At 36.1% G+C, this 16,946-nt stretch overlaps 1 protein-coding gene across 8 annotated transcripts in view; it reads right to left on the bottom strand.

Annotated features, from left to right (window-relative positions):
* The window catches only part of FRYL (FRY like transcription coactivator), a 168,997-nt gene that overhangs the window by 60,202 nt on the left and 91,849 nt on the right, over positions 1–16,946 (bottom strand). For 7 of the 8 annotated variants that reach the window (XM_082050200.1, XM_082050199.1, XM_082050201.1 and 4 more), the window contains 13 exons: positions 14,674–14,772; positions 13,089–13,190; positions 10,240–10,284; positions 7,520–7,623; positions 6,793–6,901; positions 5,755–5,841; positions 4,938–5,109; positions 4,215–4,347; positions 3,870–3,977; positions 2,367–2,604; positions 1,542–1,727; positions 1,358–1,444; positions 298–566 (listed from right to left, as the gene is read on the bottom strand). In XM_082050200.1, the coding sequence (XP_081906326.1) occupies positions 298–566; positions 1,358–1,444; positions 1,542–1,727; positions 2,367–2,604; positions 3,870–3,977; positions 4,215–4,347; positions 4,938–5,109; positions 5,755–5,841; positions 6,793–6,901; positions 7,520–7,623; positions 10,240–10,284; positions 13,089–13,190; positions 14,674–14,772 (1,739 nt within the window). The remainder of the gene's footprint in view (positions 1–297; positions 567–1,357; positions 1,445–1,541; positions 1,728–2,366; positions 2,605–3,869; positions 3,978–4,214; positions 4,348–4,937; positions 5,110–5,754; positions 5,842–6,792; positions 6,902–7,519; positions 7,624–10,239; positions 10,285–13,088; positions 13,191–14,673; positions 14,773–16,946) is intronic. The other variant, XM_082050197.1, reaches the window with a different exon arrangement.

The following is a 16,946-nucleotide window of genomic DNA, read 5'->3' as shown; positions in this document are numbered from 1 at the left end:
TAAACTCTGAATAAGTTATTCAGAACAGATCTGTACATCAATAATATACGCTTTTGTAGTCAAATCTGTTGAACTACGATATGGCTGAAGGCATGAATTAATTAATCTTTAGAGTAGATAACCTTTTTTCCAGATAGAACTGCTTTATGTTTTCATTATATAAAGTTGAATTAAGTCCACAGAAAATATTAACAGTTCAGATGTCACCTCACTGAAACATAACAACGTTATAATGATGATAAAACTTGAAGGAATACTCAATAAAATATATCGTATTTATTTTAGAAATTAACTTACTTGATATCCACTTGTGGAGACAGCAGTTGGAGCCTGGTATAAGCAAACGTCCAAGCATAGCTTACAGCTGTTGGGCAGTGTTTTGGAAGATTTTCCTGTTTCATAAAACTTGAGAGGCTTATAATCCATGGATCTTGACCTTGGGTCACATGTGCAAATATCCATATATGCGATGGACTGACCACATCAAACTGGTGGCTGATTGGGGAGGAATTCCAGTCAGCCAGAGTTTGTAAATCTATTGAACTGGGACAGTACAGTAAAGTAGTCTGTGTGCAAGAAAAAGAGAACAAGGCAATATTAAATAACAATCTCCTCATTGTTAAATATCTAATAAAATCAGTGTCAAAACCACATTTGGAATAGATAAAAACACATTACTTCGTTGATGTGGTTTTGTTTGTTTGTCTCTTTGCTTTCCCCCCAGAAGTTCCTAGTGTGGACAGTTATATAAACATGCTGGAACTGGATATTAGGAAATAGTAAATTCTAGAAAAAGACCCTTTCACTCACAATGACTTAATTCTTCCAAAAGATCCCAAACTCTAAAAGCCTTAGTACTGAATTCCAACTTACTTCCTAAACCTAAAATCAGAAGGGCTTCTCCTTGATATTTAAAAGTGAATTATAAATATAGAAATAAGGAATTCAGCTGTTATTCACTGGTAGCTATTATAGCTTTCATCATGGATAAAGGATACATTGTTAGACACTGTTTCAGTGCAGAAAGAGGCAGTGGTCTTTGCTTCAAAGAAATTGTAACATATGAGCAAGAGGAAGAAAAACAGATAAAGCTGTCTGTGTGTGCACTGCGGTCATAATGACACACTATTGATCAGAAAGCGTACAATGGTGGTATCAGCCTCACAACATTCCTCATGTTTTTTGAGGGGTTTGTTTTGTTTGTTTGGGTTTGTTTGTTTGTTTGTTCAAGGTGATAAATTGCTGATAAAGTTGGCATGGTCAGTGACACTATAATTTAAAATATATACAATTTACTTGGGACAATTTTGCAGAAGTACCTTATGTTACATCTGACTTAATGTAAAAACTCTCCTACCTGGTCAGCCCCAGTGAGATGTATGAAACTCTCCAGGATAGTAGCACTTAGTCTGTCCATTACATCTATAGCCAACTCATCATCACTCTACAGAAGACAAAACACAAAGCATAAAAAATTAAAAGAAAGTCAAGGCAAAAGCAGTTTCATTAAGCAGTCACAAGAACAGGTCATCGACTCTTACCTTAGAAATTTCTAAAAGTGTGAACAGGGCCCTAATTTCTCTGAGAACGCTGACAGCTAATCTCCTGGTGGCAGGCCTTGTGCTGCAAAGGATGACCAAAGCAAAGCCTTCCACCACGTGAAATACACTGGAATAAAGGGTCCTCTCCAGAGGAAGGGTATGGGCAGCCCCATTGGATACACCACGCTAAGAAAAAGATCGAAGAAGTTGAGCAAATCAAGAAAATAATAAACACTACCAAGCTATAGTTCCATTACTGGCAATGGCAGATTTAATCACAAGGTATTTAGATCTTGTTTGGCTACTAGTCAAATTTTGCATTATGAGAATGGCATAAGATCAACTCCTTTGTTTTTTTAGTATCTCTCTGAATTTAGTCCAAACAAATATCCAAGAAAGTCTTTCATATTTCACTTTCTGGCAAGAATCATGTAGTAAGGGTAAAATTAAAAATACATAGTACTGTTACATATAGGATTGTATAAAATTAAATTATTTGAACCCTTTCTGTTTGCTAGGAAAAAAATGGTACTTTTTTTCTAGTTCTACTGTTTTACCACTCCTACTTAATATATTTCCAGTTGCACATGATGACTTTTGATGTAAGCAAAAATGTGGCCATAAATAAGTGTTTAGGGAATACTTAATATCATTAATTTTTTTTTGCAAAAATGCTGATTTAACATAATAGGTTTTAAAATCTTCAAGCACTGTAAGAAAGTAAGCCAAATTGTTATTACTTAACAAAAACAATAAAGCCTACTAATAGAATTGTATGTAGATTGAAACCACGTTTTAACATCAAAGGACCTTATTTAGAAATACCTGAGAATCTTGGGTTTTATTGTGCATTTGAGCTGCTTGTTTCCATTGATTTATGAGCTGCACTAACATTTTTACTGCATTGTCAAGAAGCGTTGGGTGGACATCAGTCACTTCACGCACAATAAAATACACAAATCCTGAAAGAACATCTTCCCGCCAATCTGGAAAATCAAGCATTAACGCTTGGAGAGTATTGAAAGCCAAGGCACGAAGTTCTTCATCCATATGAATTGTCAGCCTGTTTAGAAAAAATACCAATATCATCACCCTAGATTGGCATACTCTTAACCAGCCTTTATAAATTAATGTTTGGTGTTAACTCTTCCTTCTTTACTGTACAATGTAGAATACTTCCATACAGATGAACTTCTGCACTGAATACATTGAAACTGGCTACTAACAGAACATGCTACCAGTATAGCAAAACACTGCAAGACTTCACAAAACATAGTATAAACAAATAATTCTCAAGAGAAGTGGCCAAGTCTTTCATACAGTGCAACTTTGCATGGATCTGAGCAACCACCTTAGAGCTCAGCAGGCACCCACCCTGTGATGTACAGGTTGTCTTCTTCAAATTAAAATGGAAAGCTTTACTTCAGATATGAGAAAAACAACTTGCAGAAAAACATTTGTATATATACTTGAAAATATGTCTCAGTCTGCTATGATAGAAACTTAACTGGTATTGTATTACCATTTAACACTTCATGTCTTTTATGCTATTTTTGTCACTGAATAAAAATTGTCAGAAAAACCTTAGTCTCTCACATAATTACTTTTATATATATGTATCTCAACACAGTATATACAAATCAATACCAAGACCATTCTTGCATTAAGCAAAAAAAAGGCAGGGAGGGATTAAAAAGAAAAAAAAAAAAGGCAGGTTTATCACTCTAGCAACATGTAAAGACTGTCTGCACGTTCCACAACTACATATTCTCACTGAATGCTCAGTTTACCCACCTGCAAACACTTGGTTGTCCAGTTGCTTCAACTACTTATCAGTACTGATAAGGCACATTTAATTTAAATTGAGATAAGAGATGGAAGAATATGGGTAGTGTTGGATCAACAAAATGGAAAAAGGAAGTAAGATTAGTAGAGAATATGAAAAAAAGTTTCCCGTAAGTGCCTGCCTCATGCTTTGGTCATGTCAAACAAGAATGCCTTTATGATCATTTACAGTATTAGCAACAGGAAGAAAAAAAATATAATAGTAGTAACAAAAGGTAAGACAAGTTCAAAAAACAAAGCAACAGGAATAAATTCCTACTTTTCAAAAAAATGCTCTCTAAAAAGAATTTTAAGATCTTCAGCATAAATTTACCTCCTGCTACTCTGGCCAATAACACTTGACCAACTGCAGAAGGTGGGCAGAAATATGAAGAACGGATTCTGGACGCCGTAGACTTGCATCACTTAGTGCACTAACAAACTTTTATACACACAGCATTGAAAAAGAAACATCCACCAAGAGCAGAATTTCACTCCCCTTACCTTGCAAGCAATTCAATGAGGTCAGTCCTGCTCATGCCATCTGGAATCAGTCTTGGGATAGCAGCAATACAAGTTCTGAACAAATCAATCTTAGGTTTTCTCTCACCCCTACAAAAATAGTTTGTAACAAACAAAACAGGAAAATCTACTTCGGTATATGACAAATATTTTCAATTTCATGTCAAAACTAAGGAGCTAAAAATTAATTAATGAAATCACCATTCATTTAATAGTCAAGTAAAAAGCCAACACTTGTAATGCATTAGTGATGGCATCTGCAACATTACAGCATAAAAATACTATGACATAACTGTGACAGTGAAAATATTGTAATTCGGTACGTACGTAATCATGTCTTCAGGTTCTTTATTGGACATCTGCACACTAGTCATGCACATGGGCCTTCCAACTTCTTTGTCCAAATGCCTAAGAATGCTATCTAGCGCTTTTCTGACTTGAGGGTAGTATATGGACATTCCTGAAAAGCCAAAGAGTTCTGATCACTTCTCTCATCTGTTCTCATTTAATTTTCACATTTTTTATTAAAATATTAATCACTTATTCAGCTCAGGACAAACTTCTTCTTGTACAAAAGATGACATGAAACACACACTCTAAGTGTCAAAAGAAATGTATGAGTAGGAGGAGGTATTATATAAAGCACAAGCTTCTTTTAGAAAGAACATAAACAAGGAAGCAACCATTAGTTGCTTTTCTGTTTTCTCAATTCTGAGCATTCTAGTTTAAATTGTACATGTTGAAATAATCCTTTAGAGATGACTACTTCATCCACAGAAGATCAACAAAGGACAGGGATCAAAATTGTCTTATGCCACTTCAGCTGTGGGACATTGGGAGGGACATTCTGGAGTGACTGCAAGGCACCAGAAGTTGCCATGCTATTTACTACATTAACTGCACTCAGGCTGCTCTGTGCTAATCTGACAGCGCAAAACACTTAAAAAAAAAGCCATGGATTTAGTCTCAGACACAAATGAACTGCTGGGGAATAATTGAGAACATATAGGCACATATTGGACTGCCAACTTACAAAAGAATACAACACACCTATAACTTTCGCTTCCTCGTCTGTCAGCGTTTTATTAAGAAAAATTTTCTTCACACGCAGAGTATTTCCTGAGGGAAGAACAACTCCTGTTGTTGGCATTGGTGGTTCACCATCTTTCTGCTGCAAGCTATCTGCTATGACAAGGAAGACTCTGAGGCCGATATTCATCCTCTTCAACAGCAAAAGAGGGAAGAAAAAGGAAAGAGAAAGCAGAAGAACATATAACATTAAAGTAACACAGATGAAGCAAAAGACGAATTGTATTTTTCCTCTCTTTTAAACAGACAGCAGTACGATTCCAGTAGGACAGGCATTATTTGAATCTTAAGGTAACAAGTAGCAAGAAAAGTTCAATCCTTCAGTGCCTTCCCACAACTCTGATTTCAGTTGACTTAGCACAGAATGATATACTAAATATTTTATAGTACAGAGTGCTAAGGGACTTAGTATGAATCTCAACAATGACAAACTGAAGACAGACATTACTTAAACATCTACTCTGTTAGATCGGATTGTGAGCCATAAGAGCTGGGTACGACCTCCCTGAAAATAGGCTTTACGCATATACTGTAACAAAAATTCAGACATACTGACTGAAATTATTGTTGAAATGAGTCTGAACTGTAGTGCTGCTAGCTTACTCACTGGAAATGAAACAGCAAGTGTGCACAACTCCTTCTTTAGTTTTAGCAGATCACCCTTTCGGATATTCATTAATCTGCTTTCATCACAGCTCAAAAGTAGTTAACCACTCTCCCCCAAGAAATCCCCCAATGCCCTGTTCCCTCTCTGCAGGCAAATAACGTGCTTTTTTACCTCTGGATTAATAGTGAAGGTTTTCGGTGATTTTCCAACACTAAGGAGATCAAATATGATTTCTTTCATTGCAAAATCCAAACGTTCCTATAAAGGAAAATAGATTGATATGATAATCTCTTCTTCTGTTAACATACATAGTTTAATTCCTCGCCTTTGCAGAGGTGCTGAGCAGCATTTCTTAAAAGTTTAAAAATATTAAAGTTTTAAAAATATTATTTTCATTCTAGTTATTCTTATGCTTTAATGTCCTTTTAAAAATATAGGACAATTCAACACAGCTCATCCCCTGATACAGTTGAACCATTTCTCCTAAAAAGAAACCCAGACAATTCTGCTCAGGTCAAACACATTTCTGCAAATGAGCTGAACTATTTAGGTAACTAAAAATTAGTAATAAAAAGAGGACCACTAGGAAACAAATCTAAACAGTGTAAGGGTTGTGTGTCCTGCCTCACCCCTGTATGACCCAAAGCAAACAATTTTGGGAGCTGAAGCAGAAACAAGCTACCTGTAAGACAGTAAAGCATGCCTCTCAGCTATAAAGTTAAAGATGAACGGGAGTTTATCTTTTGAGATCATATCCTGCACTTGATATTAGGACAACAGAAGCACGTAAAATAAATGATGATGCAGAACTGACTACACGCTACACAAGTTGCATATTTTTTCTGTCTACAGAGGCTAGTTTCCAGGCTAAATATAATTGGATACTACTGTTCAAATGCTTTGTCCCTTATGAAAATATTATAATGTAATATACGAATTATATTAGTGGTTTTTTTATATCTACACACACACCAGATGTAAATAATAATACTCATAATGTTCTTACACAAGAGTTATTGAAGTGAAATAATTTTGCTACTAGTAGAAACAGAATGAGTGATTTCATTTGTTATACATATTTGGGGAAATTCTGTTCACGATATAAGGCCATTAATTCAGTGCAAATATTTCAAAAACTAACCTTAAATTTACACTTCTTCAAAATAATGTTCATCCTATTTGTATAGCTCCACCTAGACATATTCTTACCTGAGCAATGAACTGAATAATCTTCACAAATATATTGAGAGGTGTGTCTCGTGGGACCACACTACGTGATCCTTTTGGAAAAAGTGCTGATACAATGCTCATGAGACGGCTACAAGAATTTAGAAACAAAAAGAAATTCAAAAAACTTTTAAAAATAACTTTTTATAGTAGCATAGATGTTAGAGATCAAATCTGGAAGAGTGTGGGGGGTTACAACTAAATAATGCAGAAACATGACAAGTGGTGCCACCTACAGAAAGCACAGCCCTCTGCTGTCACAGGCACCAGTATCACAGGCTCATTTATGAAGCGACCAAGATCCTGCTCTAACGTAATAGCAGCCAGGAGGTAGGGCCAAATCTGAATGACTATTCCAAATGCTCATGATGCTAATTTATAAAGAAAACCTTTGCGTTTCCAGCCCATAGTTAGTGATGGCCACTTCATACCCTATTTGTTCTGGTACCATTAATGCCTCTTAACTTTAATAAGTTTCTTGCTTCTTGTATCTCCACCCTCTTCTATCCCTACAAAGACAAGCCATTATATCTCCTTGTCAAAGTAATCAAGTTTTTTTCTGTTTTCTCTGTTAAGATGAAGTTTTTGGTCCCCTGTTTACACAACTAGACCATCTCTGAGCTGGCTTCAAGATCTCTTTTGATGTCACTAGAGGGGAAAAAAAAACCCACCAATCAATGGTTTCAAATCCTTTGCATAATAAACTTACCTTTGAGTTACAGTGTTGCTTTCACATTTTATTCTAATAACATAAACCCACAATAACCTATACAAAGATTCCAGTGCAACTCGGGACATTTTGGGATCTTTATTCTGTAAAATAAATGAAAAATACAGTTATCGTTGCCCATGAGACACTCAGAAAATTCCATTTTTACTTTTTTGACTTTTAAGAATATTTTCAATATTTTTAACAATGAAAACTGATGTGTTTAATATTGACTATAAGTTTTAATGTGTGTTCATAAAAACAACTCTGTATTGTGTATTTCCAAAGCTACCTGAATATGTAACTAGTAATTCCACACTATTTTACACATCTTTCACTCTCAGAGCAGAGGAGTAACTAAAGAGCAGATTTTCTTTTGAGATGAACACCAGGAATGTATTGCTTCCACAAACTTCCTCAGTAAGCCATTGGTAACAAATACCTACTTTATAGCAAACAAACTTATGGTTTGTCTAAAATATCGGAGTAGCTGCTCTGGATCGGGCACAAAGTCTAAGTCCATCATTTAGTTTATGACACAGACAGTAGCAGGTGCAGAAGAAAAGAATGCAGAACAGGGCAGGCACACAAAGACACTTCTCTGGGGGTGCACTCCAAGCTTCACTCAACTTAGCATTTTTCTTGTGGGCTGTATTTTTGTTATAACAATTAAGAGAGCTTTTTCTTGAATTAATATAAAATCTTGTGGCATAACTCAGTTTGAACTATGCACTCTATGAAAAATATTTTTTTTTTGTCTTAAAGCTGCTACTAGGAGTTTAGTTTTGCTTGGTGTATTTACAATCTTGAAATGTCCAGAGAGATTCTGAGAATCAGAATAAATGATTCCCAGTTATCACCTTTTTTGGCATTCTCCCAGTGAACAAAAAAACCCCACCCACAACAAAAACAAACAAACAAAAAAACCACCCAAAAAACCCAAACCAAGCCAACCACCAAAAAAATCCCACCCACAACAACAAAAACCACCTCCTCTATCTCCAGTGAAGTCTCTCTGTTTCAAGAGTAATTTATATGATGGTTTGGACCTAACTAGTCTCAGATTTTGTGGCCTCTTCCATAAGCCAGAGTGTCAGACAAGTTTGTCCTCGCAGGACAAGTGGAGTGCAGTTTCACAAAGGATGTCAGAGATGGGCTCATCCTCAGTTCCCTCCTCTGCCACCTCACTGCTCCCTCTGCATTGACTCCAGCAGTAACAAAGTCCAGCTCACACCAGCAAGCTGATCCAAATAACTTCACGGCCATATCTGCGCAAAGGACTATACAAAGGAGAGTAATTTGGATGGCTTTAATATGGGTGGGTGGGACTATTGGTTTTGGCAGCAGGTTACTTTAAGAAAAGATAAAAGCCTATCACAAAGCCACAGAGGCAAAAGTGGTACTTCACAGGCAAATACAACACATGACTGTTGAGCAGAGTATCAGAGGGACCATCTTAACCCAGTCTATGACAGTGATAACACTGTCCTACACCCCTCTCCAAAGGGGAGCTTCATTTACAAGTCCAAAAGAAAAGCAAAAATTTACACCTAAAAAAAAAAGGTAAAACAGCAGATATTTTACAATGTGTTAACAATATTTCATCTGTAAGAGGGTTCATCATCCAGTATAGCTACTTCTGGTGAGTTACGACTGAGTTTGCTTCTTCTTTATTAATAAAATATTTTTTTTAAAAGAAGTATGTATAAGGAGGCATTCACCTTTAAAAAGGACTACAAAATAAATACAGCAGTACATCCAATTTCTTAAGCATTGAAAATTTTCATTATATCTTCCTATAACTAGGTACTAAACAAATATGCTAGAACAAAATGGCTTTTGGGGTCTAATTTATGGCACACTTCCTGTACACTTGGTATTAATACGTTCCTTTTAAGCTGAAGCCTGTCAGATTTTAAAGCACTCTATCTGGGTTCTTTTCAAACACAGCCTTCTTTAGAATCCTAAAACTTTTAACATAAATTACATCAGCAGACTATTGAATAAGCTGTCAAGAACCGTATCTCTGTTACAAAACCAAAACCGTAAGGGCAAATCTACAGTGGTCTTACATGACACATTAAGATAAGTCAATGAAACATATCTCAATAAAGAAACAAAACAGCATTTTTTCCATGTTAGTCAAATGTAGTCACTTACTGATTCAAGTACTTTTTGTTAAACTTTTCTTCTGTTCTGAACTAAAACAATTTCTACTTTTTAAAACCTGCAAAACCAACAGTGTAAAAGTCTTTCAAGTTAGTGCACTGCAAGTTGTTATAGTAAATTCAGTTTCACATTTTTTTATTGTGAAAATGTTTTCAAGTTTGCTCACATGCAAGGCACTTTTTGAGATGAATTAACAGAAACCCATACATCTGAATAGGTATTTTACGTAATTCCAGTGGAAACATGCATTGCTGTTCAGGGAAACCAGCTGTGATATTGATACTCAATCTCACAAAGCCACATTTTCCAACCCATGGAAAAAGAGATGTTAGATAATTTTCTGATCTTTCTCCTTTACTCCTTGGCAAGAAAAAAAAAAAAGATCTTTGAAACATCAGCTATTCTTAATCCTGTTGCTTCTTAACAGTACAAACAGCAATTTTACAAAGAAAGGAAAGCACAAAATACAACAATAAACATAAAAATCAAAACAAAATATTTACATGAGACAAAGCAACGCTTCATTGAGTTATAACAACATATTAACTCACCTGCAGTGTTTCTATTTGTTTTCTGATACTGTTGTTAGATGGCATCTAAATAAAGCAATGTGAGACAGCAAAACATAACAAACATGAGAATGGGAGGCACATGCATGTTAGATGAAAAAAAGCACAAAAACAACGGATAGCTGTCTAGTAAGGACTCTATTCAGTAGAAATAAAGGGTTTGCTATAGTGGCAGAAAACATCCCTCCAGCTTTCAAGGTTTTGTGGTAAGAGACACTACGATTAAACTGTGAAAAAAAGTTATTCTTTTCCACCCAACAGTGGTGCAGAATGATAGACATTTTTCTCTCCCATTTCAGCAACTTTCTTAAATGTTCCTTCCTCTCCCCCGAAGAGGTGGTATGGATACCATGACAACTCAGCCTCATCCAAGAATCTATCAGCTTTCCTACAAACCTGCTAGAATTAGTCTATTTAAATAATAGGCAAAAAAGTAAGCAAAACATTTTACAATACTAACCCAGTGTTACTGTCTGCTGAACAAACTCAGAATTTCGCCCACTACAGTGTGTAAAGAAATGCCCTGCTGGGCTCAATGCTGAAGCAGCATCCCAAGTGCTTTGTGGGACAAGTCCAACTAGATGTATAGCAAAAACCACCCTTTGGCACATTCCCGGTCCACAATGACTGTCACAACTCACTTATCTGCTCTTTACATCAGTCCAGACCCCTGGACTTCCTTCCTCCAGCAAGGCTAGGAAGTTTTCCTGTACAATAACCATGTTTTGAGGATAACTAAAGGCAGTGTGCGCTGAAGCCCAGTACAAAGACTTTACAAGGGCAATAAATATTGCTAGAACTGGATAAGGATTCACAGCATTTTCGGGAGCATTATCAAGTACAATGTAGCACCAAAATACTGCAGGGTGAGGCAGGGTATGAACACACTGTACATCAGGTAGTGTGGAGCAACTGCGAAGATGTTAGTGTTCACACCATGGTAAATGAGCAATTGCTTATTTCTGTCACCAAAGTGCGACCAGATGGTGTTCATTGCTAGGTAAGAGTTTGCACTGGGCAGTCACGAAGGAATAAAGTGAGCATCATGAATCTATGACCTGTGTTACCTCTTGACGACTTGCTAATGGGCCTGTGCTCCTCATACAATGTGCCTGTGACAGAGTCTAAGTGTTGTCGTTATTTCAATCGTTAATTTGTTAATTTTAACTAGTACAGTAGGGATAGATGAACCTTTTCAGTACTCTAAAGTATCTCCCAGTAACTCTCAAAATTATTTCACTCAATAACAAAGACACTAGAGACAATGGATTTGGAATCCTTATTGCATTTTACATATTTAAGGAACTTCAAATAAAATAACTTTAATCATTAGGAAATCACAAAATAAAATGGGGAAAGGGAAATCTAAAAGACTAACTGCTGTGAAATTCAGATTTATAAATTAATTAATTACTTATTACAGAGTGCATGCATTTAATTAGCTTCAGAAACAAAGAGGCACATTAATTCATAAGACACATGAGGACAGTGGGGATGTATTTTTCAAGACGAAACTCAACGAAGTTTCTGAACAAGGTAGGTATCCAAAAAAACAATAGTATTTGGTGGTCCAAATTAAACCAAGCCATAAAATATCCCAGAGAACTCATTGATGGCACAGCATCATAACACTCTAAATTCTGAATTGCAGAAATTCCTATGTAGAATTTCTGCTGAATAGAGCCTTACAGTAAATGTGTTAAGCTGTTAGTGGTTAACAAAACTAAGTAAAATACAAAATGCATGCTCAGCAACTACAAGTTAAAGTCACTGGCATTTATAGTTTTAATACATCCATTATCAGCAATGGACGTCATGCCAGAAAAATGCAACTCCTAGATAGTATGTATTTTTTTTAAAGCTTTAAAAACAAAAGCAAAAGCAGCCTCCATAAGCAAAATAAACAACAAAACGAAAATCAAGGCAAATATTGCAAAAGAACTGCAATGTTAGATGAAAAATATACAAAAACCCAACAAGCAACAGAAAAGTGTGAAAGATGTCATGAAAACAAAATGATCCTTAAAAAACAGTCCAAGCAGCTAAACCTGTTTCCTTTTGACTTCATGCTGGTTTATGTATTTTACTAATAAACTTTGGAATTGTCACTCATACCTAACGAGAATTAATATTGTGAAGGTGGATCAAAGAATTTATTAAAATTATCAAAATCAACACATTAGGCAAGATCATGAACTATGTTAATCAAAATTAAGGAAAGAACATGTATCACATTTAATGCTACAAGGAAGTCACTACAACAAATCCCTAATTTCTAAGTATCTTGATCTCTTTATCAATCAACTCATGTTTACAATGCTGTCCTGAAGCAAAGAGTTAAAGGGACACTGTAATTTTTACTTGGAAAATCCATATCACAGGCTGTAGATAGAATCTCTTTTCTGGAACCCCAATTCATTTTCTATTCTTTCAATAAGTGAACAACACAAAGAAATTTTGCACTTACAATACATTCCACATGGAGGAGTAGAGAAAACATGGATTTTCTCACATATGATTTGCACATGAAAAATTACAGTTTGTACTTTCTTTGGCATAAATAGTGTTTATTAGCAGATACTTCTGCAGATTTTACTTAATAAAACTGATGGTCTCCAAGGCAGCCACATCTCTTTCCAGCATTACATAGCATCACAAAAACTTACAAAGCTTAATACTAATGGAGACTTAAGACATTTAATTAAAAAAAAAAAAATCACAGTGTCCTTTTAAACAGCTAAATATTCATTGTTCAGCATGAGAATGCTGAGAACATATTAGAATAAATGCTATCGATTTGCAACAGTTCCTGAATTGAAAAGGAGTCTTACCTTTAGATGTGACAAACAGTTCTGCAGGAAAACGTGCCAGTTATTTAAAAAAAACTGTTTCTGACTGACACACAACAGGCAGGTGATCAATGGGTACAAAGCCTATGAGCAGGGGGGAAAAAGAATTTATGAGATTGCTCTTTGCAGACCTCCCGAGTCCTGTACATTAAGAATGAGACACACGGTTGGTTTTCGCCTCTGTCTCTCCCTTGCTCAGCACTGGGCCGGGCATCGTGTCCTGGGTACAACCACGTGCTGGGAGAGCTCGGGCTGTCAGACCAGGACAGTGGGACCGCAGGGAAGCTCAGCCCCAGCAAGGCCTGACCTCCGAGAAAGACTGTGAGCTGATCTCACCCTTAGTAGAATATTCGCCCTTTCCCTGCAACCACATGATTCAGTTCATGGGGTTCTACGTGCTGGGAGGGGAAACTGCCTCTAAGAAGAATATTCAGGAAAAACAACATCGACTCAATAAAAAACCCAGGCAGACTTTAGGCTGTCAGAAATGTTACTTCTCCTAAGGTCTACTTTAAGTAAGGAATGAAGCACAATCTAATAAAGTCTGTGATTATGCAGGCCAGCGTAACTTTGCTTTGTTTTAGTAACGTATGATTTGTTTAAACACTTCATACTTTAAGAGAATACAAAACAATGATTCATACCAAATCTGACTGCAGATTATTTTGTTATGTATCAAAATTAAAGAATGAGGATGAATAGGTAAATTGTAATCTTGATGTAACAATTTTTCCGGCTTCATAAATTAAATGACACTGTAAACACTAACATCAACTACTTTATGTTATTCTTACATAAGAAGTTTAACCATGTACAATGACATATGCTTTATAAGCTCAGAATATCAGAACATAAAGCTCATCCCTAACATGAAAGTGAACATAAATAATTTTAAATTCACTTCCATTTACTGAATATGCCAATTGTAATGCAAAATTTAGCTCTACATTTCCAGCAAAATGAAGTGAATGAACTTGAAACATGACTGCCATGGTCATCAAGAATTTCCAAATACTGCATTAATAAGAGATTTAAATCCTTGCTAAGATGCAGTTTTAGGGGAAAATATTAAGTCGGGATGGGAGGGGGAAGCCACAGATATCCAAAAGAGATAATAAAAAGATGTTGGAAAATGAAAAACAAAGTGTATGAGGAGAAGAGGAACCAGGCAGAGCAGGACTATTAATAGGCTCATATTTTGCTGGAAAAGTCTTGACACTTCTATTTTTTAATTAAACATAATTTAAGTACACAGAGTCCCTGAATCAAGTTCTCTGTAGAAAACACATTAGGTTAAATTATTCTGTGCAAAAAGGCACTAAAATAATCAAAACCAAGCATTGATTTCAATACAGTCTCACAAGTGAGAGAACAGAGCACGTATCTTCCACAAAGAAACAAATCAAAATTAGAGCAAATGCGCATACACAGTGTGAATTTAATTACACTTGAACTGAGAAGTTAATATTTAAATTAATAGATCTGTTAGCTATTCCTTATATAATGCACTAGCTTAAGAAGTCTAAGATGAGCAAAATGGAGAAGTTGAAATATTTCTTTAAAATACCAGTGAATGCTTCTTTCTTGAACTCAATTCAAAGGTAGTCTGATAAAGCATCTCCACAAAATTTTTCAAACATGGCACATTCACTTCATTTTTAACAGCCTATTAAAGAAAATACATACATAAACGGGTTTAAATATTTATACAGAAGGCAATTTGAATACACATTAAGTTGTCCATGAATTCAAGAACATTCAAAAGTTAAATCTCCATTAGGTAAATATTGGAGTGTATTTATCTGAAATAGAAACAGAAGCATAAGAACCTATGTCATACACTATAACCACACAGTTTAAAAAAAGAAGAAACAAACACCCACCAAAAAAAAAAATTAAAAACCTCAGTATTTTAAGAATGTGGCCTGTGTTCCATATTTAAAGAAGAAAAATTATTTGCCCCCAACTAATGAATAAAAACTACACTGAAGCTCTTTAAAAGCGTCATTTCATATATTTAAATAAATGATAACCAAAACTTTCTTACTGTTCCCCTCTTTAATGCTCCCCTTTTCTTCTATGTCCTCCAATTCTGAAAACTGAAAACTTAGGAAATGATATAGAGGATTACCAGTCAACCAGGCCATGTAAGTGATCTTTGTTCAGCTTTCAGAATCACTGAAACAGATGCATGGGGCCCTACACCTTTTTTACCCACTTTCTCCTTGCATACAAAATAGCCTTCCTACCACAAACCAGGCAGCCACCTTCATCGAAACCCCTGCAAGTCTCTCAGGCTTCTCTCTAGATACCTGTGATGATCCTTTTAAACATTATTCTCAACCTACTGTGTTTCTGTTTTATTTATCAAACTGGGGATGGGGTGCTGAAAAGGGGGTTGGCTTTTTTAGAAGAGATCTTCTATACTCATAATTTCCCTATAACATAAGGTAATTTTTTGTTAGTTTTTGTTATTCAAAGTTATTAAGAGATATGTCATGTCCACCTTGCTACAAACACTGAAAACATTCATGATGCAAAGCATAAAAAATGGTGTTTAGTAACATGTACAAATCCTAAAAGAAAGAACTGAGAAGGTACTTATGTTTTAAATCACTCCCAAAATTATTTATCTTTTGCTATTCTTAAGCTAGAAGTTGATCAGCACCCTGCTAGCTCCACATGAGAAATTAGTCAGTTGTTGCCAGCACTGCACTGTTGCTTTGGGATATAACCTTGGGCTAACAGATCAGCCATAATGTCCCCACTGTAAAATATGCTGTCATCTGTCACACCTGCAGGGTCCAAATCAGGTCATATTTTAAAAAATGCCCGAATGACTAAGCAAGAGAATGACAGTAAAGAAGTCACAATGCCAAAACACACTAGCCAACTTGCTTAAGCAAGTTTCTTTGCCAAGACACAGAAAAAAAATCTAGATTCAGTTCCTTCATCTACTTCAGAAGGATTCAAACTTGCATCTCACATCTTCCAAGAGAATGACTAACCCTCTCAACTGCATCTCAATCTGGGATGGGGTTCTCTACTTCTATTTAAGCAGTTCCATTTGTATGAAACGATCAGCGACTCTGAGTCAGAAGGGAAGATGAAGCCTCCCTCACTAACCGCTTAAAGCGCTGATTCCGGCCAAGCTTGTGGGCAGTGATCCACAGAACAGCACATACGCTCTGCACTGCTGGTGTGCCTGTCTCTGTGGTTACCACCAGGTAGTCCCAACTCCCAAATACTGCTTCTGCCTCAGTATTGTACCTGCAGATTTCGCTATATTTAAATTATTCTTTTGCTAACTAATGTTTGCATTTACCTAAATGCTAAGTACTTTCACTATGCACCCCCACTCCGATTGCTGAGCAGCTATGGAGTTCAAAACAACAAACGCGTTCACTTTTTAACAGGACAAGTAATTCTTCTCTAGAAGAGCCTAAGTATGCCCAAGATCAAGACTTCAGTGAATAAACAGCTACTACTAACACCACCTCTCTGTGGTCATGCCTTAAGAAGATTGTTTCCTTTCTAATATTAAAAACAAACAAACAAAAAACAACAAAAAACCACAACCAAACCAACCAAACAAGGTTGAGATCATTTCCCCACAGCTCAGGGTGAGGCAAACCATTTGATTGACCATGCAGAGTTCAGAGATTTCTCTTTCTTTTCCTGTGAACTTGTTTAGACAGCATCCCCACCTGGCTAGTCTTTGTAGATCCCTTTCTACAAACTGGGATCTACATGTCCCAGTTCTCCACATAGAGCAAGATGTGCCCCTATAATCAGTTGTAACATGGAGCCATAACCTGACATTTCTCAGGACAGCGTGCT

Source organism: Streptopelia decaocto (genome assembly GCF_964273445.1).
Source record: "Streptopelia decaocto genome assembly, chromosome: 4".
NCBI classification, from domain to species: Eukaryota; Metazoa; Chordata; class Aves; order Columbiformes; family Columbidae; genus Streptopelia; species Streptopelia decaocto.
This window is presented reverse-complemented; position numbering and strand designations above follow the sequence as displayed.